At 44.6% G+C, this 24569-nt stretch overlaps 1 protein-coding gene across 16 annotated transcripts in view; it reads right to left on the bottom strand.

Annotated features, from left to right (window-relative positions):
- The window catches only part of PTPRT (protein tyrosine phosphatase receptor type T), a 1106784-nt gene that overhangs the window by 160168 nt on the left and 922047 nt on the right, over positions 1 to 24569 (bottom strand). For all 16 annotated transcript variants that reach the window (XM_084776217.1, XM_084776209.1, XM_084776218.1 and 13 more), the window contains one exon: positions 5785 to 5920. In XM_084776217.1, coding sequence (XP_084632343.1) covers positions 5785 to 5920 — 136 coding nt within the window. The remainder of the gene's footprint in view (positions 1 to 5784; positions 5921 to 24569) is intronic.

Genomic DNA, 24569 nt, shown 5'->3' with positions numbered 1-24569 from the left:
GAATCACAGTCTGGATTTATTTCTAAGCTTATCCCAGCACTTTGGCCAACTCATGCAACCCCTTTGAATTGCACTTACCATTTATAAAAACAAATCAACAAGAGAACAGAAGCATCAAGAGACCTATGCAACTGTGATCATTAAAAGGGTGGGAATGCAATCCAAACACTCAGCAGTTTAAGCAGAAAATGAAGAAATGAGGTCAGTGTGTGAATGCCATTTGCAGCAGTGCTGTTAGCACAATGGACATAGTTTTGGAATGAATTTGGTACAGTGAGAGATGAGTGTTCCTGTTGGTATTAAACATTCTAATTCTTTATGTAGGTATATGAAACAAAGCCGGAATAGTCCCCCTTAAGTCCCAGCTGTCCTGTACTCACTTTTTAAACCAGGCTGGCCTCGAACTCACAGCATTCCACCTACCTCTGCTACCTAGAGTTCTGGGATTAAAGGTGCCTGCCACCATACCTCGCTTTGTGTTTTTGTTATAAGCAAGCATGCCTTCAAGAATCTGCTCAAAAGCCAGGCGTGGTGGCTCACGCCTTTAATCCCAGGACTTGGGAGGCAGAGGCAGGAGGATCTCTATGAGTTTGAGGCCAGCCTGGTCTACAAAGCAAGTCCAGGACAGCACTCTGTTACACAGAGAAACCATGTCTCAAAAACAAAGAACCAAAGACTCCGCTTGAGTTCCTGCTGTGACTGCCCTCAAGGAGAGAATGTAATGTGTAGACTGATATAAGCCTTTTCTTTCCCCAAGTTGCATTGTTTAGACAGTTTTAATCATAGCAACAGAAAGGAAGCTACAACAGACCCCATCCATGCTCAAGCTCCAAGAAGTGAATCCCAAAGAAGCTTGACATGGGACTACATGAAACCTGTGGGCATATGAGTGGAATATTACACCCCAACCAACACTCATTTGTAGAGGTTCCATATGCAAATGCTAATGACAGCTTCAACCATCAAGCTGTACTGGTTAAGGCAGTTGGGTTTTCTACTGTAATTTGCATTGAGAGTGTCCAGTGTTCTATGGTATTATAGGTAAGCAACAACCTAGGCAGACTCACAACCTCTTGCTTGTCTACTCTTTGGAGGATACAGTCTAGGCACTCTAAAGTAAGACAGTAAAGGGTAACATGAATTCTGGATGGCAGAGAGGCTTTAGCAATGAGGGCTTTTCATCCTCAGGTGCTCAGAAGGGGAACAAAAAAAAAAAAAAAAAAAAGAAAAGAAAAGGATATGTGTCACAATGTAATGGCATGGCATGTGTCTTAGAGTACCCATTCTGGAAAAGTCTGAAGTCTAGATACAACTGGTAGATCCAGAAGCAAAAGATAGAATAATTCACTAATGATAGACTACGGATGGATATTTTGCCGTGTACATGGCTAAAACCACATTGGAAATCAAGGGTGTCAGGGAAGAGCTCAGGGTCCCCTTTTCATAATGCCCACATTATGTATGCTTATTATCATATTATTATAATCCTCCAAAATCAAAGAAGATCAGTCAAGAGTGACTCAAAAATAATTCTAAACTTTAAGTTGAGTTCTTTGGAAACTATAAAAGAATCTTATTTAAACCTCCCATTGACAACACTGTTTGTCTTTTACCTCTAAAGAACCCCCTCTCCAGGATAAAGACAAGTCCAGGAAAGATCACAAAACATTTTCAGGTTTTACTGATTTTTTTCCTTCTCATTTCCTTTCCTCACTTCTTTCTTAAGTCATACAAATGTAAATTAATTTCTTCATTGAGTCCTTCTTTTTATCCGTTTCACTTCAAGTACATTTTCTGGTTGCTTTCTAGTCCTCTTACCAAAGGAACCTGCCAGCAAGAAGACCGATCGGAAAGTGACAAGAGAGCTTTATTATCAATGGCGGTGAACCCTTGAGAGGGAGAATCTGGGGACATCTGTGTTTATGGAAACATCTGTGGCTGTAGCCATGAATGATCCTATGTTTGCAGACAGGACTCTAACATAACCGTCCTCTGAGAGCCTCCACCCAGCAGCGGATCAAAACAGATGCTGAGACCCACAGCAAAACATTAGTCTGAGCTCAGGGAGTCTTGTGGAAGGGCGGGGGGTGGGGGGGGGGGAAGAGGACATGAACTCGAGATGACCAACAGACTCAACTAACCCAGGCCCAAGGGGGCTTATAGAGACTGAAACACCAACCAAAGGGCATGCATGGACTGGACCTAGGCCCACGACACATATGTAACTGATGGGCAGCTTGGTTCTCATGTGGGTCCCCTAGCAAGTGGAGCAGGGATTGTTTCTTTTACGGACCCTGTTGCCTGCTTTTGAATCACTTTCCCTTAGCTGTGCTGCCTTATCTGGCTTCACTACGGAAGAAGATATGCTTAGTCCTGACACAACTCGATGTGCTAGGGTAGGCTTTTAAGGGAGGTTTCCCCTTTTCTGAGAAGAGGAGGGGGAAAGGGGGAAGAGGATGGGACCAGGGGGAAAAGAGGGAGGGGGCTGTGACTGGGATGTAAAATGAATAAATCAATTTAATAAAAAAATTTTAGAAAAAGACTTAGAGGGATAGGGAGCAGAGAAAACAGAGTCACCGTGTCTGTGACTGTGGAGGACAGGGGAATGGCTGTGGCAAGGGCAAGCCAGTGAGAGGCATATAGCACATATCTGGCCTCTGAGAACCCCTGGATTGAGGAACTGTGGGTGTGTGGGTGATAGTGGGACTGTGGTAGGGTCCTCACACAGGCTTCTAGAGTTATAATGTCCTCATTACCCCAGTGTTTCTGTCTCTCCCTCTTTCAAGCTGCTATGAGCAGTGTTTTGGCTAGCAGCAGGATAGTAGTGGACTAAATTGACTTTATGTCCCCAAATTGATACACAGGGCTGGAGTTAGAAGAATTCCACAGAATGAAATGAATTCACAATGGCCTTCACTATCCTTGAGGCACCGCTAGTCATGGGAAAACACTTTGGGGTAGTAGAAAGAAGCTGACCCATGCTTAATTTCTTTCTTTCCTTTCCCTGCCTTACCTTTACTCATTTCTTTTCTTTCCCCTTGCATCTACGTCTCCTCTATTCTTCGCTAATCCCATTCCCCCTCCCTTCTGTCTGTGAATTATTCTTAGCCACCAGCAGAAACATGCCCATATACTCACATATACGTACAGATCAGCAACCCCAAGTTGTGCACTGCCATAGGGTCTGGGGTTTGCTTTGGGGGGATGAAATGGGGATCATGTGATATCTGTTGGTTGTGTCTGACAGTTTTATAGACATAAGGGGTGATAAAAATACCAGGAATAGGTTAAAACTACATGGAAGACTCACTTTATACGTGCTCTCACCCTGGAAACAGAAAGCCACTCCTTTCCTCCCTCCCAGAAAATCACACATTTCAGAAATAGCTGCTGAGAAGGAAGTGAATTTTTTTTTCACAAGCTCACAGTTGATGGTGACGTAGGTTAAGCCAGGCTTTAGAAAGAGCAAAATTGCAAGAACATATCTGACTTACAAATCAGTGGCAAAGAATCAGAAAATTTCATGTCTATCAAAGAGAGTCAATTCCACGGACTTGGCCACTTTTCCATGTAGACAGTCCTAGACTCACCTCTAACTCTAATACACCTGCAAGGACAAGACACCTGCCAGTGATCTCATATGTTCAATATGCTTACCGCTCCTGGAGAACTCAAAGTTTATGCTCTACCTCAAATAATAGCAGCTGGTTGATTAATCACCAGGACAAATAGTATGGCCATGTTTTTATCAATGATGATGAGATAACAATGAAGTGCCCATGTTTAGCTCTCTGAAGTCTCTTTATCCCCAAAGATAACATGATACTTTCCCTTTACTCTAGTTTTTTCAATGTGAAAATCAATAGCTGGTTGAGAATCTTAACTCGTAAGCCATTCTGCTGGTACTTTAGAAGAGATACGCTGATATTAGGCAAACTATATAAATACAAGGCCAAGTCCTAAGAAGAAGATATCCTGGTTAGAAGGAAGACTGGTATTGCACTAACCAAGGACAATACTAGTAGTAAGCATTGAACTCCTACTCTGATCTAGCCAATGGACAGGACATTCTCCACAGTTATGTGGAGAGTGGGGACTGACTCTGACATGAACTCTGGTGCCCTATACTTGACCACCTCCTCTTGATGAGGAGGCAGTCAAAGAAAGGATAAGCAGGCTACCAAGATAAGACTTGACAGCCTATGACCGTATAGTGGGGGAGGAGGGCCCCCTCAGTCATAGACCTAGAATAGGGTGAAATCAGGAGGGAGGGAGGGAAGGGAGGATACAAATGATGGGATAACAACTGAGCTGTTATCTGAATAACTTAACTAAATAAAAAGAAAGAAAGAAGTCCAGATGAATCAAAGCCTAACCGTGTGTGTGTGTGTGTGTGTGTGTGTGTGTGTGTGTGTGTGTGTGAGAGAGAGAGAGAGAGAGAGAGAGAGAGAGAGAGAGAGAGAGAGAGAGAGAGAGAGAGATTGGTGGTTACACGGCTGAGAAAAGACTGGCTGCATATACAATGACAGAGCCGGTGTTTCTGACTCATCCATGGCTGGAAATAAGGACATTCGCTTTTCTATTTTCTTCTTCATTGGTACCCATGTGACTCCTCGAGTAGAAGCTGGAGCTGTCTTTGGGGACATTTTGTTTCTTTATTCCGGTGGAGAACAAGCTTCAAAAGTGTCTTTCAACTTTAAGATGGTAGAAATTGCCTGGTGCTTCTCATCGGTGCTCTCCTGGACTCCATAGTTTTCTAAACCCAAGCTCTGGTCTCAGGTGCTACATTAGAGACTAGTGTAGACTACTGTTTTTTATCGTGGATAGACGGGGCTCTGACAGATGTTACTGTAACATGGATGATGCCCTCTTAGATTTGGCTGGAAAGTGGGAGGATGGAGGCCATGACTGGAGCCTGACAGTGAAACTGAGAAGAAAGAGATAGGGAAATAAATGTGCCAACCCAGTGACAGCTAAAGGCTAAACAGAGATGGTCAGGGGACCCAGTCTTGAGGAAGCTATAGTGATCCCTAATGATAATGGTAGCTCATACCCATGGTTTGCATTTTCTGTCTCTCTCTTTAGTTCCCTTGGACTATCTTCAGTCCTGTTACTATATCTTAAGCAGAAGATGAATGTGGGGGGGTTGAAGCTTTGCAATGAAGGTACCACCCTTGCTATCGTTAGTGATGTGATTTGGGAAAGAAAATATACACAGCATAAGAAAAACTGTATTGGTTGCCCATGGGTGCCCAGGAAAAGGTGGAAAAGATCCTGGTAAAAGATAATAAGCAGTAACATTTAGATGGGAAAGTTTGGAGAGATGTGGAGTAGGAAGAAGTCTCAAGTAGGAGGGGCTCTGGAGCCTCACTCCTTTGGAGGTGCTGAAGGCAGCATGGGGGGGGGGTTGCTGCTCTCCACCGGTGGATATTGGGAAATGCAGGTAAGAAAGGTGGCACATTATTTCCCTGTGTTCATCTGTGTTCCTGGAGTTCCCCAACCATCTTGAGAGCATTGTCAATCATACAGAGTAGTTATTTCAGCGAAGATTTATTTCATTTTAACCAAACCCCATGGCACAACAATGGAGTCATAAGGATCACTACCCATGTTAACAGCTGGCCTCCTCAAAGCCCCTTGCCAAAGAGGCAGCACATAGCTCTCAAACAATAGCGCAAGGAATGCAAGTGTTCTGTTGGACAAACTCTACTGGAAAGTACTTTACAGAGCAATGGCCCGGCCACAGGGTGGTGCTGGGGTCTTCTCGGCAGTGTCAGGACTCACCTCCTTTTGATGGTCAGCATCACGCCCAAGAGGATGATGATGAACATGAGGAGGCCAGCAATTACACCTGCCATCTTCACCGTGTTGTCTACCTGCTTCTCTGGCTCCACAGTGTTAGAGTTCTGGGTGGAAGCACCTGGGGAGAACAAGGGAAGGAGGACGATGTTGAAGTGGCTCACATGGTGACAGTGGCAACCGTGTCTATTTATTAAAGCTAACTATGTGCCAGGCACTGTGCTGAGAGCTTCAAATACATTGCTCTATTTAATTCCCTTTGCGAATCAATCCCATTAGATGTTGGGAATACTATGATGTCCTCTTAGAGACTATAAAACTGACATGCTAAGCAATTAAAAGTTTCCCAGGTTCCATTCCTGCCATGTGGGAGCATATGATTTTATTCTTTATGCTGCTTTGCTACAAGAGTTCAAGCCTCGGCCCACTGTTTAGTTCTTGGGTTCAGACAATTATGTTTCAGATTATGTAATGAAAATAATAGTTTCATGTCAAGATACCACAATTAAAATCACTGTATTGTCAGGGATCTTTTTGTTTCATTCTTTTGGCAAACAGTAGAGGAAAAAAAAAGGTAGATCAAAGGGAATTGCCCTGGGTTTAGAAAATGTGATGAATTTCAATTTTGGCAATTAAATTATATAATATTATATGCTAACTTGTTGACTCAATCTACAGTAAAGAAATGTAGGAAATGGCCACTTATTATGTCTGTAAGCTTATATAGGTGGTTCAGGGCTCTAACTTGGCCGGTCTTCACAAACAAGGCAGACCTTGAGGAAAACAAAAAACAAAAAACAAAACAAAATAAAACAAAAAAACCAGAGGGCTTGCCAGAAATAGCATGGGTACTAATGTTAGAAGAGAGGTCTCCCAGGTGACTCTAAACTTTGGCCTCAGTGGTCAGACACCTTGAATCCAGCTTCTGAAGCACCTAGCTCCTCAACCCATCTGTCCTAAAAACAACTGCTTTACTTGCTCCATAGCAACAGTAAGTAAGCAAAGACAGGGAGAGCCCAACCTTCTCATGTGTTTACTAAGGATGGAGGCAATTTCCTGTTTCAGACATTCTGGAGAGTGGTCCATGGGTTACCAGCATCCTAGGGCAATTTTCTCCTGCTGTCTTTATTTCCCCATTAGAATCGCATTTTCGTGAGGCAGCCTGAAGTCGGAAGCGCCTTTTCCCAAACTCATCTCTACTTTTCTGCAACATCAGCACCAGTTCATCCTTCATCAGCCAATATACCTTCTGTGGCCTCCTGTGCCTCTGGCAGAGTTTCTTTTTTCTCTAAGTTCTGATAACACTTTATAACACTTTGCACACACCTCACAATATCTCTTGCCACAATGTACTGATATTATTAGTTGCTTGTTTTCACATCTGTCTTTTCCACTGGTCTGCAAGCTCCTCGGGGGTAGAATTATGCTTCATTTATCTTGGTTTCCCGTGTTAGCACAGATCCTGACTCATAATAGGGGCTCGCTAAATGTTTATGGTTGTTTGGTGTTTGGCTGAAGGGATAATGTCTCTGCCCACACACATTTGTCCTCATGGGCCCAAACTGAGTTTTCTTTTGCTGTTAGTCATGTATTCATAGAACTCAGCTGAGCATTGAGTTGAAAGGTTACTCTTCAACACAAAACTTCGAACCTGATTCCTCAAACTCACCGCTGTTTGAGAGCAGGCCTCCAGCACACTGATGTTTTTCTTTTTTTCTTTTTTCTTTTTTCTTTTTCTTTTTTGCTTATGAATGTAGAGTGCACATTCTCTCCAGGCACTTTCCTCAAACTTTAGTTAACTTTGGCAAGTTGGCTTATCTAGCTGAGTGTCCTTGGTGGGAATGGGAGGCCTTCAAGAGTAGACGCTGTGTCCTTTTCATTGCAGCAATGTTAGCATCTAGTAAAGGACTCTCACAGCCACTGTGATGACTGTGGAGTGACACAGACACGCACAGGCCAGAACTATTTATTTATTCATGCAGGTGTGCATCTTTAGCTCCTGTATGACCAAGTGCTGGGGCCAAACTAACATCTCTGTGGGGTCAAAACACCTTCTCTTAGAAGTGCTTAAAGGTGATATATTTTATTAGTTTCCTCTCCCGATAAAGGCAAGTCCAACTCACCTAGCCCCAAGGTTATCTGAGAAAGCTCTGTCATTCATTCAACCTAGTGACTTGCTGGTGCATGTGGGAATAGGCAATGCATCTTTAGCCAGGGCATCCTGACTTTGCAGAGTGGGGGTATTTCTGAGTGGCTCCTAAGTGGACCATTTGTGAGATTGGATATATCAAGCCCACTAAGACGAGAACTTTTCAAATCACAAAGCTCTCCAATAGTGACAGTCTTTATCTTTATATTTGGAGAAAAGGTTGGCCCTAGAACATTGAGTCATTGGTGGAGCTAGACTTTACTTAGTGCCTATTCCAAGGTCTTGTTCTAGAGGATAGTAGCTCCAGGAAGAGATCCTTTGAGACCTTTTTTCCTATATAAAATCCCTGTTGTCACTTGGTCTAATGAGACTCACACCACATTTCTTAGGTAAGTATTTGCAAGCACCCACTAGTGGCTGGCACCTAGAGACATTGTGGTGAGTGAAACAGACACAGTCTCTGTCCTCAGAGAGTTTGCAATCCCTGGCATTTGTAATCATGAGAACATACTCAAGAAACCAAGGATTAGTAATGACAAACTCCCAGTTTTGTTAAGGGTTTGGACAGAGAGGCACATGGCATCTTAGAAAGAGCTTGGCAGGGAAGTTAGTCACTTCTGGGAGGAAACGGCCAGCAGGGTAAACACCACGGCTGTAGCCTGCGACACCCACGGTCAGGCTGTGTGACTGGCAAGGGGCCTGGTGTATGGCAGAAATGTAGTACTTAAAAGGTAAAAAGGAAAGAGAAAAGGCTAAGAAAGATGCTGGAGAGGGAAGCAGGAGCCAGTTTACACACAACACTGTAGCCTGTGAGCTTTGTTCTGCAGCCCAAGGAATACAGGCAGCCATTTAAATGCTGTCCATGAGGCAGCGAGGAGGTCAGATTTATATTTCCAACATATCATCTCAGGTTCTATGTGGAGCCAAAGCGGCGTGGAGAAATGAGCTTGGAGACTATTGTGGGCATCCAGGGAGAAGATGATAGTCACAAAGACTCAAGGAATAGCGGTGGGGATTTGGAAATGTAATAAAAGGGATAATTACCTGAAATAAATATAGTGAAAATTGGCAATGGATGGAGCAAGGGGGAATCAAGAAGAAAACAATGACAATAGTAGACAGAGATTTTTGGTTTGCATGACAGGGTAGATGATGGTGGGGTTTGTGTGTTCTAGAAACTGTACAAGAAGAAAAACTTTAGAGTCAAATTGGAATTAAAGGTGAAAGTGCAAGTCTAGAGCTCGGAGGGAAAGTCTAGGTTGTAGGCAAAAGGATTGTTTCTTAAATAGCCACAGTTGACATTTGTAGTGTGGGAGCTAATGAGATTACCCAGGAAGGGAAGAACAGAAAAAGGAGGAGGAACAGGAAGAAAGATTTAAAGCTCCATAGTGTTCAGGGAGTGGGTAGAGGCAGACACCCTTATATACAAAACGTGAGCATCCAGACAGGGAAAGAAGACCTGGATGACCACAGGGTCCTAGAACTAATACAATATGGGATTTCCAGAAGCAGGAAATGATCAGCTGTGCCAATCGCTGTGTCCAGAGTAGGATCAGGTGCCATGCTCCATGGCAAGTGAAGGTCTTAGCTAAAGGATTAGGAAACCTTACCTCAAAGAACAAGATGTTTTCAATAGTAGCACTTTCAGTGGTGACCATGACCAACCAGTGGTACACACTCGAGGACAACAGAGGAGCACCCAGATTCTGGGTTGTCACATGAAGAGTGAAAGCCTTGTTTAGAACCATTCAGTGAATTTAACCAAAAAGGTCCCAGATAGGAAAGCACAGTCTGCACGGTGAAGGTATCAGGAACAACTATACTTGCCTGGTCCATTCAGGCTTCAGATACAACATGAACACTTGCCTTGCAGTGCATCTCCACTTTCTCTTAAGCATTTTCTAAGAGACTTTGCAGTAGTTTCTAGGGACTTGCTTTCCTGTTCATAAGAGAAGGGCATTGGTAATGCAAAGGTGATAGACTCATGGAGAGAAGGACTCTGGAGAAAAGATAAGACAAGATCCATGGGTGACCCAAGAGGAAGAACAGGGATAAGGACAAGGCAAGTGCCAGTGACACTTCTGGTGTGAATATTTCTGCTGATGCTGAAGATGCTCAGTAACCAGAAGGAGAGCTGACATCAGAGCTGTGGGGAAGCACATCAGGGCTGGCTTCTCACAGGGCCACCTAGCAAGATGATCACTGTTTTACAGGTGCCACTACTATGTCTGGAAAATCAAAGGCTGCCTGCATGACCCAGTGCCACCCAAACCCAAAAGAGATGCTCAAAGAGATAGGGCTGGCACTCCCTCAGAGTATAGCTTAGAATCAATCCCAGTCCCTAATAGTCTCTGACTCTGATGACTTCCGTCTTTCAGTTTGGGACTGGAAAGAAGATAAGGGATTTGCTTTCATCCTCTTCACCCTTGGCTTCCACAGGACCCAACAGGAGCACAATCCAAGTAAATTAGAATTGGCAATGAGGCACCAGGTGATAATTTATCCAATTAGATAAGCTTTAAGGCTCTCCTTGGGTCCCGTGTGTGATGTGGTCATCAAAAACAGTCTTGTGAACTCAGCTTACTGATTCAGCTGTCTCCAACATGAGCCTATGGGACTGACCTTGTCCCCCAGCCAGCTGTGCCCTCTAAGCTCTGAGTACTCACCCTCAAAGGCTTCATGAGTTTTCTCAAAGCAGCAGTCACTAGCCTTTCCCCTCTACTCTTTCCTCCAAGCTGTGATAACTTGGAGTCTTATCTCTTCCCAGCTTTAGTCCCCAGTTTTCACCTGCCTTTGTTTTCTCTATGTCTATTCTCTATGTCTGTCTATTCTGTGAAGACAGAAACCCAGTAGCTAAGGTACAGTGCTTAGTTTTTTTTTTTTGAAGGTTTCTCCCCACCCTCAATTCTAGCTCCCTCTGTGAGGCGAAGGGCTATGTTTGTCTCCCTCCCCGACTCTACAGTGCTACTAAGCAACTATCTCATTCTGAATTTCCCCCAGGGACTCCCATGACTTTTGTTGGCAAGAGCAGAGCTGGTCTACGCTACTTGGTACTCGTCTGAGCTCTCTGATGCATCTTGTGTAGCTATATATTCAACTGCATGAGAGAGATCTCTAGGGGGAAGATAAACCAAGAGACTTGATACTTAGAAAGTGACCCAACAGTCAGGAATACCAGCATCACCTGGGAGCTTATTAAAACTTCAGACTCACAGGCTCTACTCTATGCCTATGGAAACAGCAGCTCCATTTTAGCAGTCTCCGTGTGCTTCAAGTGTGTGACAAAATCCACAGAACACTGACCTCAGAGGTGTGTTAGTCAGATTAAGAACTTTTCTGTTGTCTAGAGGTTCTGTTTTAATGAGATCCAGTTCTTGCTTTCTGGTCATTAACAGGACACTGTAGATGGTGGAACACACTTGATCTATTTCATTCAAGAGGCCAAAGCCTAGAAGTGATGGAGTGGACTAGGGAACCACAAGATGGAGCCTTTCAGTGGGAAGGAATATCCTCCGGAATCTAACACTGTTTCCCTCATCCGTATTTTAGCCAAGGATTCCTTACATGCTCTATGATGACGTAGTGACAATATGAAAATCATCATCAGTCCCAAGTCCCATTAAAGAGGTCGCCTTTCCTTGTTTACTGGCTCCTACTTTTCTTTTTTTAATTAGTTAATTAATTCTGGCTCCCACTTTTCTACCTGTTCTGACTTCCTTGAATGCTGGATGTTCAATAAACCCTTCATCATCTTAGACTCAGCAAGGTCACTGGGCCAAGACCCTCTTTCACTACCAGTTGACATGGCATCCCCATCTTAACTTGGGTGTCCCTGAACTTCAATGGTGTCCACACTCTTGGTGACTATCCCCTGTCATCCTTATAGCTCAGGGACTTCCATACCTTCTATTTTCCTCCCTGTCCTGCCTTCTCTCAGGTTTTCCACTGAGGCAGAAGACATGTCACCAACAGCGAAAGGAGCTTTCCATGGACGACATGTCCTTGGGGCCTCATCTGATGTTGAGATGCTGTACTATACTTTCATGATAGTGGCCCAAGGTGATGGGCTTCAAGCAGAAATCCTTGACTTTATATCAACTTGCCATTGCTAACTAGTTGAGTGACCTTGATCAAATCCAGGAAACACAATGTGATTTAATATCCTCTTTTTTAAAAATTGAGAGAAAATGGCAAAGTTCCAAAGGTTTTTCTCAGGATCAGGTGTCGTCAAGGAGGTGAAGTCGCTGACAAACTCTAAGGAACTGCACACGTGGATGTCCTGATGGTACTACAGTTTGGGTACTGGTTTCAGGGTGTCTATAAGCTTTGGGAGCCAGAGGTTGGAGCCACACCTCCCCACAGTCGGCTACCTGGCTCCATCCAAGTAAAGGCAGGCAGAGTCCCCATCCATGGAGCGACGCACTTGACTCTGCTCACATAGGCAGGGCCCATTATCAGGCTTACATCTGGACGACTTAATAATGGCAGCAGTAACTTCATTTGGCAACAAGGGATTAATGATTCACTCTCAAAGCACCCTCTCTGGCATCGAGCCCAAGTTCATAGCTGCACTTCAGAGAATTTCCCCTGTAAGGATATGCAGCAAAAATAGAAGTCACAGACGAAGAGCATCTAATTGCAATTGATAAACCCCAAGTAAATCCCAGTGGGTGCATAACCCATGCTGGTGATCATTGCTGAGGGTAAAGAAAGGAGGCTGGCTCTTGGGGACGCAGTTCCGAAACGCTCTGCTCTTTAAAACACACAGTGGCCTCTCAGCTATCCAAGGGCATATTATCCCCAGTGTGGCTTATCTCAGGCAAATCTTACTGTGCTGGCAGTTTACCCCTGTCTACTTAATGACTTCTTTTGTTGAACAGTTTCTCTGTCTTTACTTTGGCTTTGCGTGAAGCTGGCACCCAGCAGCGAAAACCTTTGAAACCCCCGACTCTGAGCCGCTACCTCTATGCCAAGGAAGGTTTTAAGCATCGCAGGCATCTCTGATTATGGATGTTTTGCCAAGTGGAGACAACAGGGAGCAGATAAGGAAGCTGGGTAACTTCCCGGCTCTGCTGAAGGCAGGTATGCACTGGATACGCGCTTGACTTGGCTGGAAGCGAATTCTCTAACCGGTAGGCTATTTTAAGATGGAATTGAAGTCCAAGATAGGAAACGAGTTGGTAGGAGAGCATCTGGCTACTTCATTAGATTCAAGCCTCTAGACTTTACAAATTGCATCCCAAAGCATTCAAAGTATTTGTAATTGTGATCATGAACTACTTTGGCAGCCTTTGAGGGTAGAAATTGTAGTGAACAGGAGGGGAGCGAGAAGCCTGGGGAGAAACAAATGCTATAGCTAACTCTTTTTTTTTTTTTTATAATGAAAAAGATGTGTATTCCAGATATTTTTCAGTAGTGAGGGTGATGTTGATACAGGAGAAAAACATAGACTAGATGATTGAATCAGGTTTCCCCACACTCGCTACTCATGAAGGGAAGGAACAATAATTAGAAATCGGTGTAGGCTCCACATCCATCAGCGGCCAGCCAGAAAAAAGGGAAACAACTGGAACCCTTTAAAGGGAGCAAATGTCCCAGCGGGTTGATAACCAGGATCAGAGAACACTGGGGAATCAAGATTAGGGTTATCCGGGAGCTCCTACCCACCTGAGATGGGAGAAACAGCAAGCAGAGGCCAGAGGGCAAGTCTACCCAGCAAGAGCTAGAACTGCCCTGGGCCTTTGTGGGAAGTTAGAGGCACAGGGAAGACACATACACTGGCAAAAGAGGTGCTGATGCTAATTGAGGGAGCTTCTCCCTGCCTTTTTCTCTTCCACTTGGCAAAACCAGAAGTCACTGACGTGGTGATCCAGGCAAGGAAGCATGCAGGAACCACCTGGGTGTCTGAGCAGAGCATGGCGATATGGAAGACGAGGCATAGGCTAGGTGGGCAAAGGGCCAACATAGCCTGATTACCAGGATGTAAAAATCTAGAGAATGCTTCACTGTACTTTGATTTCGGCAAAGAAAGGTCCACAATGGAGAAGTCGTGGCAGGCTTATATGACAGCTACGTGCTAAGCTGGGGGCTTGCCAGACAATAGCAACCTATAAGCCTCTAGGAGCAGGATGCAAGACCACATGTAAAATGTTAACGTATTTACTTAACTATGAACTGTAGGGCAGAGTGTAAAGTACAACCCTGTTTTAAGCCTGCCACCTGTAATATCCCTTTCAATCCTTACAGGAACTTTATGAAGAAGGCTCTGCTATTACAGTCAGTTCAAAGACGGTGAGGCTGAAGTTCAAAGGTTAGGCAACAGCAGCGGGCAGCACAGCTTACAAAGCCTGCAAGTCTAACGTCACATTTCTTCTCACTTAACCGCTGCACTATTCGGCCACTTCTCGACTGAATACGGGGAGGGGCTGCTTAGTCCAAGACCTGTTGTTTTCCTCAGATATCTGAAGATAGAAGGACTCTAGTGTTAGGAAGATCAAGGCTCTTATTTCAACCAGTTAGATAAAACCATCTTTGTATAAATACCTGCCACAGGTATTTATATCTGTCCCCGCTGGGTCTGCCACCTGCTACACCAAGCACTTCCATTTCATACCTGCTTTGGCTGGAAGATTCTCATTCTGCGCCCTCCAGCCAGCGTACCTTACTCTAATATCGAAGGGACTGATGAACATGTCATGTGAACCTTGTTATATGAGCTAAATTATACAGGCTTTGCTCAAGTGATATTTAAACTTGACCTTTTCAACTTAACTTCTTTTATTCTTTTCACTTCCCTTGTATATCAACCACCATTTTCAGAGTCCCTAATACTTTGAGTTTAGTTTTATTATTAATCTCCGGGCTTTCTTGCTAAGACCTTTCTTGATATTTAGCAACCAGAGCACCTCGTATTAATTCCACAGAAAGACATGTTTTGCTCAAGTTTAGGTGGGCACTTTCTGTGTTGTTTCCAGCACCCATTTGAGGTTGCTGTCTAATTTTTTTTAACTGCTGACTTCCTCCCCCATGTCACAAAACAGAACATCACTCAGTGGATCAGGCTGATCATGGAGTACATAAGGATTTATTCCATTCTTCTTTCAAATGACATCACCTAGGATGTTTTGCAAGTAATAAATAAATTGCCTCAATTCATCATATGACAGTAATTGCATTTAGCCAAGATTTAACTTGGAGTCAATGTCAAGTAGCTAGGAAACACCACAGGGACATGGGCTTTTCACAGATAGCTCTACTGTTGGGGGTAGAAAGTAATTTAATAAGTCCTGAGTTGAGTGTAAGGAAGATACACATTGCTAATATCCTCCACTCCCTCAACATCACCTAGCGGTCCTAAGAGGTTAGAAGTGACTTCATCATAGCCTATACAACTAAATCTGCTAAATATTGCTGACAGAGGTGCCCTCATTTTCAGCCTTAAATGGAGGTTAGCACCCTGTGAGATGAGAATCACTTTAATTGATTGTTTGGAAGCCCTTCGGCCACTCAAATAAATCGCTCCCCAGTGCTGATTCTGCTTCATCCCGTGTATCTCCTGACTCCTCCGTTTCTTTGGGCGGACTTGGCTTTGCATAATGAGTATTCTGTGTAGGTCAGATTTCTGACCTGGTGGTAAGTGCATCTGTGAGTGGCAGCAATGAGATGCTTACCGAGACCCCCTTCTGGGGTGAGGAAATGCTTTTTTTTTTATCACAAAATGTTTCTCACCTATTAAAATTTTGGCACCTGACTTACTTAAAAGTTGTTATATGCAATGGACTCTATACATAGGCATGGCTGACAGACACCTAGTGGAGCCCAGGCTGGTAATACCCTTATACTTCCTGACAACTCCAACTGGTGTGTGTGTGTGTGTGTGTGTGTGTGTGTGTGTGTGTGTGTGTGTGTGTGCAGGAGAGGTCTAGTCTATGTGCACTGTCAGGAACCAGGAGCAAATTCGAGAAAGGATTTGATCTCCTTTCAGAACAAGACCTTAAGGCAAACCTACAGTTGGGTGCAAAAGTTGTCTCCAAAATCACAAAAAAGATTCACTCTGTAAAGTGGGTTCACAAGGACCAAGCCATGGTCAAGGTTAACAACCAGGGGCCAGGCATCAGCCTTCGGCTTAGAGTTAGGACTTGGCAGGCTGTATCCATGCAGAGAGGGAGGGTCAAATGATGTCTAGACTTATGCTTTGACTTGTTAAGAGACAAATTTAGATCAGGGCCATGGGACGAGAGAAGTCAAGTGACCTCAAATGGATTGTACTCATTAGAACCAGCTGCAGAGGAGGGGGGCATCTTGGACATTTCCTGGGCAAGGCCTAACCTGACAGATGTTGCAATTATAGCAGTGATAGTAGGTTCTGTGAGGTGCTGCCATCATAGGGCTCGCTTCTTAATGGAAAGGGAACTTGTACACTGAAGAGGTCTTACATACAGGATGTTCACACAGAAATATGTCCAGGAAGGCTGCATGCGCAGTCCCAATCGCGCAAAACTAGACTACATACATGTTCTCATGTTGTCAGTGGTCTGACACACATGGCAGGCATCCCTGCCACCATCCACCATCCTCCTCTCTCCTCCCTGCTGGCCTGTTGTCCTACGAGGCCTTCTCTACTGATGAGGATGGAGAGTTTGAGCTAGTGCTACGCCAGCAGAACTGCCTCTCGCTTGCAGAAATATGTGCACTGAGCCCGGAGCTTAGGGGGTTCAAGCCATTAGCTGTCACCCACAGGAGCATTCACAGCCTGCAATGGGGATTACACATTTAGTGTGACGAACAGATGTAGGAGAGAAGACATACTCCTTAGGATGCCCTGCGGCAAAGCAGTAGTCCCTTTAGACTTTCCCAGGCAGCTGGCATGAGGGAGCACATGGCCACTGCGAGCTGGTTATAATTCTTGCTGTGTAGTTGAGCCCAGGCCCAGGGCAACTGTGCAACAAGGGAAGCCCTTCCAGGAGAAGTGTCTGGCAGAATACAAAAGCCAGCCAGGGATGGTATGTAGAGTTTATAAGCTTAGGGCACAGAGAGCAGGTGGCCTGAGCCTTGACTGTCAAGCAAGGGCTGACAGGGAAGGGCCAAAACAAAATTCTGTGAGTAGTGACACATGGGAGACAGAGGCTACACCAGAAAGGCAAGGGTCAGAGCCATTGAATGGAGACTAGTTTAGGACAAATGCATAATATAATAAATGAAGGTACACCAGAAGAGAGATGGGTAGGTCACAGAGACCTGGGATATCGATGCTGTGGTGTCTTGGAGATCTCTCCACTGTGAAGGCACATCATTTGTGGTTCAACCACAGAGTACTGCCTCAAGCTCAAGTTCACTGTATTGGCAAGCATATGAGCATCCACGGCCATGCTAATAATGGCCGTAGTGTGGGTGACTTAAAACAACAGATGAGGATTCTTATAGTTCCAGAGACTAGATGTGCAAAATGAGGATGCCACCAGGGCCACCTTTCTCCTAGACCAAGAAGACCTGTCCTCATCTCTTCTAAGCTCCCAGTAGTCTTCAGTACTGGCATTCTGAACCTTGAAGATGTGCAATTTCAGCCTGTCACCATTGTCACACTGTTCTGCCTGTGCTCCTCTGTGTGTTTGTGTGTGTGTGTGTGTGTGTGTGTGTGTGTGTGTGTGTGTGTGTGTGTGTCTTCATATGCTGCTTGCCTCTTCTGTCATGCTGGCTTAAGGTCTACTTCCTGAATCTGCTTTAACTAATCACATTGGTGGGGACTTTCTTTCTAAATAGATACATGTTCACAGTTACTGGGGGTTGCCACTTCAACCTCCTCTGATCCTCTGGAAAACAAAATGTGACAGACAATTTAGTTGAGTCATGATGCTACAAGCGGCCGAGCAATGGGATGCAGACAGATCTTAGAAATTCACCAAGTTAAGGGCAAACAGTGCCTGAGGTCATGGCCCACTGAGTATGCTGGAAGAAGGAAAAAAAAGAGCTTTTTGCTCAGACATCGTCTTAACAGAACACAGGCCTTCGGGAAGGGCATGTCCTGGCTTTCTTCCTGAATGACACTGCAGGGTGCACGGGGGACTGAGGCTCCCCAAGGCTCTTATTAAAAAACAAACTCATTTTTTTGTCTAAATAACTCCAGACAAATTGATCAGGGATGATTGATTGCATTACCTGGCTCAGAGGGGCAGGGCACAGGAAAGGAGACAAAGATCTGCCCAGCTGGGGCAGCATGGTCCCCATCACACCTCTGAAACAGTCAGGTTTCAGTAGGTATCAGAGGGCCTTGAAAAGGGAGAAGGCATCAGAGCGAGGGACAGATCTACAGCAGGGATTAGTGGGGGTGAGAGCAGGATCAGGGAGAGAAGCTGAAAACCTACAGGGTGAAATTCAGGTTAGCTCTAGTAACCCAAGTGAGGCTAAGAAGCCAGCAAGGAGCAGGGCAGCCATTGTTGAAATTCAAGCCAAATGCACCATGAACATGTTTTCTCTTTTCTAACCTTTGCCACTGTGGCTTCTAAAAGGGGAAACGCTGGGTCAGGGCATGTTGGACTAAGACAGATCTATCTGCTTCCCCATAGGATGGGTGGGAACACAGATCTTCTACAGTCAAAGTGGCTTACTGATGAGAGTAGAAGCAGGGCCTGGAGTCGGGAGAGTGGCTGATGCTGTGCACACTGACACACCAAGTCTCTCCCATGACTCTGCTCACACCTGTCTTCTTCTGTGCCAGCCCCCATGCAAAGCCAAGGCAGACATTAGGTTCAAAAGACTCAGGCAGAGCACATTTGGGTGGTGTGGTCTAAGGGGCCATGCAGCATTCCTAGAGGGCTGAAAAACCAGTGCCCAGGGACTCACGATATCTCCCACAAAATTGGAAAAAGACATGTTGGGTAAAGATGTCTAAAGGATCACTGGGGTAGAAGAAGAAGGACAGACATGAATACAGACAGACACAGTGCACTGTGCCTGGTGCCTGCTTTAGCAGTATTAACCTCTTACCATTTGATTTGACTGTGCACACATAAGGCTAAGGGGAAAAAACACCTGTAAATTTCCTGGGAACAGGGAAAAGGTTGGCAAAATCTGAGAAACTCCAGACAAGCTTATGGTATGGGTTTATGCCAAGTGTGTCAAGCGGAGCCTTCACTTGGGGCTAGAGGCAACTGCCCATTTTCTGTAGACTCAGTGTGACATAAGAGGCTTTTCCTAACCTACAGGGTTAGGACGACAGACCAGAGAAGGAGGGTATCCCAGCAAAGGAAGGCAGGAGGTGAGGAAGGAAGTACTTATATGATCAGTAGGGAAGAAAGAGTACAAAGGAGGAATGTTAGAGAGACGGAGGAAGCACACGCAGGCTGACTATCCCACAGCTCAGGAGATGTGCTCATCAGGACCAGCCTAGTCTTCTCGAAGGATTACTCGGGCATTTGTGGGGAGGAGCCCTTGGAAGAGGAGGAATGCGAAGACAGCCATAGCAACTAGGAAGCTGTAGCACTAATTTGGGTAAAACTCCAGCGACCTCAGGCACGAGCGCTGTGGAGAGGGAGGAAGGAGACCCACGAGCAATCCCAGAGGCAGACCCAGCAGGATGTGATGGCCAATTAGACATCAAATGTGGAGAAAACTAGAGGAGAAGGAGAACACTGGGTTTCTGAGTCTGACCTTGGTGGCAGTTTGAGCACAAGACTGTGACTTCATTTCTTCTTGTCTTAAAGGGAGTATCACTGGAGTGAAAGTGGTGCCATGAAAACCTCAGTCCCAGAGCTTTCCCAACTAACTGCAACTCTGAAGGCAGAATAAGCAGGGCTGATAGAACACTATACGGAATGTGAATTGACCCATTGACACAAAGCCTACTGATTGAGTTGAGAGGTCGGTAACAATGACAGCCGCAATGATGGGCCAACAGCCTTATGTCTGGTCTTATTTTGGATAGACCATGAGCAAAGTCAGTGCCAAGTTCAGTTCTTCGAGTTCTGGAGTACCCAGTTGCTATGTAGAGTCACTCTGCAGTCAAATGTGTGGCTTAACAGCAGAGCCAAAGAAGGTCCTGTGCACTCACTGTCCCTGTCTTGCTCCTGAGGTCTCCGCCCTTAAGCTGCAGGCATGGTCTAGTTTATGGTGATAACAACAAAGACCATGACGGAATGGTGGGGTTTGAGGTCAAAGGGATCTTAGTACTGTGCCTCCTTCGCTCTCTGTTTTGGGTTGTCACAGCAGCGGAGTTTGCTGTGCCATTGGGTCCAGCATTTCAGTTCTATCTCAGCTTCATTGTGTGCTAGGTTTTATGAGTGTTCTGTTTGGCTCCTCAGAGACCTCTAGCCTGAGGTCTTGATGGCTATTACCTCCCTACTTTTCACCTGTTGCAGAGATTTTAACCTGTTTGCCTGGCCACTGGATAGCTTGCCTGTTTGCCTGGCTCTTTCTGGGTCTCTTTTTCTCCATCTATAAGATGGACTTAGGTTTCACTAACAGCAGTGTGTGTCTAAGTCAAAGGAGACTAGCGCCCGTGCTCTCCTTACAGCTGGTCAATGTTGATATTTCTGTTCTTTAGATAAAGAAACAGAGCAAGATCTGTGAAATCCTGCGGCTTTTGTGACACAGTTCTAAGCCACTCTGCTGTAGCATCTCTAACTGCTTGGCTCATCATATGTGCTCACTAAGATTGGCTATGGGCAGGTAGTGTGGTAAATAAGCCGAGAGGCTGCCTAGAGAGGCCTGGGTTTCACTCCTGGTGCCATCTCTGGTGTTTTCAATCACTTAAACGTCAGATGCCTAATCCATCAAATCAAAACAACGCCTTACATGGAAGAGATATGGGCTAATAAGGTGAAGCGCTGAACATTTCCTCATAGCATGCAGGCAGCATGGGACATAGACATATACTATTCATTTTGCCATTTTTTCTTTTCATCATACTGCCAGAATTCCTCAATACCATCAGCCCCCTAGAAGGGCCACTTCTCTACGGCTGGTCTTCAAGGATGAGGTTCCCCCAGAGTGTGCCCCTCTTCTTCCCGCCAAGCAGCATCCAGCATGGTGAGTGCTAAGCTTGTAGCGTCACCCAATTCTGCTTCTGGCTCCGATCCTCACACCATCTGTTTGCTGCTACGGAGCCATGAGCTCCATTGGTGAACTATCATGCCTTTAGGGCTTTCAAAGCTGCAGGGCCCAGTCAGTGACTCTGGGAGGCTGCTGATCTGTCTCATTGTCCTCTTTCTGCCCAAATAGACTTGTTCCAAAGCCCACAGCACTATGTACCTGGGCCTAGGATGTTTACGAAACATCAGAAACATCATTCTAAGGACTGTGGCTGAGTAACCTCCGCCCCCAGTGAGTATTATTAGAGCCTGAATCTTGTCACATAGCAAGGCCCCAGTTAAGGAACAATAGTAATAGCTTTAGCATGAGATATTTACACACACACACACACACACACACACACACACACACACACACACACAGAAATGAATGCTAAGAGGGGTGGTGGTTAACCAACACCTTGTCAGTCCTGAATCTGAGCTAGGATGACACCTGCTCCTCCCGTTTGTACCACCATGGCTGGACCCTGTAGCCCAAGGCTGACCTTCTAGAGAAATGTCCAGTCATGGCCAGGGAGGCTTTTCCCTCATTTTTCTTCATGGAAACTTCTCAGGCCTCTACTTATTGGATGCATGCCCACATGCACTCTGAAGAACCAAACATATTGCCAAACATGGAGACGCAGCCCCTGGGGCGTGGTATAAAAGGGAGTGGATAATTACAGAGCCTAGACTCTCTTCATTTGCTCCTTTGCTACCCAAGCAGGGGCAGAGAAGATAAAGGAACATTTCACCTCTACATCTGCACTGTCAGCCAAATGGTACCCACTAAGTCACGTGTGCGTACCACCCCACACTTGAAATGGGATCAAGGTACTGAGTTGTTTTATTTTATTTTATTTAGATTATTTTAAACTTTAAAATGGAGCAGGGTGTGGCTCTGCACGTCTGTAATTCCAGCACTCAGAGAGGCAGAGGCAGACAGATCTCTGTGAGTTCGAGGCCAGCCTGGTCCACAAAGCAAGGCCAGGAAAGCAAAGAAAACCTGTCTAGAAAAAACAAAATAAATTTTTTTAAAATTGGAGGCAATTAAAAAAATGTTTACTTGTTGCATATAATTTGTGTGTGTGTGTGTGTGTGTGTGTGTGTGTGTGTGTGTGTGTGTCTGCATACCTGGTAGTGTCAGTGTGTATATGTGTATGTGTAAGTATGTACTTATATAAGTTTGTTTAACGATGACTTTGGAGGTATACTCCTCAAGTGTGGCGAATTTTTTTTTTGAGACGGGACCTCTTTTTTAAAAAATATATTTTATTAATTTATTCATACTATATCTCAATTGTTATCCCATTCCTTGTATCCTCTGTTTCTTCCCTCCCTCCTGCTTTTCCCCCTTACTCCCCTTCCCTATGACTATGACTGAGGGGGACCTCCTCCTCCTGTATATGCTCATAGGGTATCAAGTCTCTTCTTGGTAGCCTGCTATTCTTCCTCTGAGTACCACCAGGTCTCCCCATCCAGGGGGCGTGGTCAAATATGAGGCACCAGAGTACGTGTGAAAGTCAGCCCCCACTCTCTACTTAATTGTGGAGAATGTCCTGTCCATCGGCTAGATCTGGGTAGGGGTTCGAAGTTTACTGCACGTATTGTCCTTCGCTGGTGCCGTAGTTTGAGGAGGATCTCTGGGCCCAGATCCTCCCATCATAATGTTCTTCTTATAGGTTTCTCAGAACCTCTGGATCCTTCTATTTCCCCCATTCTCTCATGCTTCTCTTACCTAGAGTCCCAATAGGATGTCCTCCCCTCTGTCCCACTTTCCTGGAAAGTGAAGACTTTCATGGGACATGCCCCTTGGGCTAGTGTCCAGATATAAGTGAGTATATGTCATTTGACTCTTTTTGCTTCTGGGTTAACTCACTCATTATGATCATTTCTAGTTCAATCCATTTGTCCACAAATTTTGGGAATTCCTTGTTTTTAATAGCTGAGTAGTATTCCATAGTGTAAATGTACCACAGTTTCTTTATCCATTCTTCTACTGAGGGACACTTAGGCTGTTTCCATGTTCTGGCTATTGTGAATAAGGCTGCTATGAATATGGTTGAGCAAATGTTCTTGTTGTCTGCTAGAACATTTTCTGGGTATATTCTAAGGAGTGGAATAGCTGGGTCTTGAGGAAGCCTTATTCCCAGTTTTCTGAGATAAATTTATTCAATGGAAAAAGGATAGCATCTTCAACAAATGGTGCTGGTCTAACTGGATGTCTATGTGTAAAAAATGCAATTGGACCCATATTTGTTACCATGCACAAAACTCAAATCCAGGTGGATTAAAGACCTTAACAGAAAACCAGAGACACTAAATCAGAAGAAAAAGTGGAGAAAAGCCTCGAACACATTGACACAGGAGACAACTTCCTGAACAGAACACCAACATCCCAGGCCTTAAGGTCAACAATTAATAAATGGGACCTCATGAGGCTGAGAAGCTTCTGTAAGGCAGGGGACACTCTCAGCAGAACAAAGCGACAGGCTACAGACTGGGAAAAGACCTTCACCAACCCTCCATCTGACAAAGGTCTAATATCCAAAATACATAAAGAACTCAAGAAATTAAACACCAAACCAAATAACCCAATTGAGAAATGGAGTGCAGAACTAAACAGAGAATTCTCAACAGAAGAATATCGAATGGCTGAGAAACACTTAAAGAAATGCTCAACTTCCTTAGTCATCAGGGAAATGCAAATCAAAACAACCCTGAGATCCCATCTTATACCCATCAGAATGGCTAAGATGAAAAATTCAAGCAACACCACATCCTGACAAGGATGTGGAGAGAGAGGAACACTCCTTCATTGCCGGTGGGGATGCAAACTAGTACAGCCACTTTGGAGACAGGACCTCTTGTTGAATCAGAAGTTCCTAGGCTCAGCAAACCTAGCTGGCCATTGAGCCTCAGGGATCTGCCTGTCTCTACCTTTGCTTCTGGGAACTTAGGATGTGCTTCTCTAACCAGGTTTTGATCTTTGTTTGGAGGACACAGCTTCAGGTCCTTATGCATGCGTGGCAGGCTCTTTATTCACGAGGCCATTGCCTCTGCCCATAATTGTTATCCTTTTTAGTATTTCTTTAATTTTAACTGTTTAAAAGCATAACATCTGAACTGACACACACTCTAAATGTTTAAAAAAAAATCAGATGTCAGACAGTAAAAAAACGAAAATGTGAAATCTCTTCCATGTAATAGTTTTGTAAAATATTGATTAGTTATTAAATGGCATTTGGGGCACGTTAAATGAAATAAATTATATTACTAAAATTAATTTCAAGTTTCTTTTATTTTCATAATGGCACTTCAAAAATTGGAAATTATATCCACCGATAAAATTATATTTCTATTGAACAGTGCTGCTCTGGAGCTTTTAAAAAGCCATTTGTAGAGGGGCATTTTGTTCCTTAGGGGACATCTAAGAATGTCTGCATATATTGGGTTGTGACATTTGGGGTTGACATCCTAATGGCATTCAGTGGGTAGACAATAGGAAATTCTCTAAACATCGCACAGTGCACAGGTTGGACCTCATCCACAGAAAA

The sequence above is a fragment of the Acomys minous genome, assembly GCF_964271855.1.
Source record: "Acomys minous genome assembly, chromosome: 3".
NCBI classification, from domain to species: Eukaryota; Metazoa; Chordata; class Mammalia; order Rodentia; family Muridae; genus Acomys; species Acomys minous.
The sequence above is the reverse complement of the archived record's forward strand: the minus strand, read 5'-3'. Positions and strand labels throughout refer to the sequence as shown.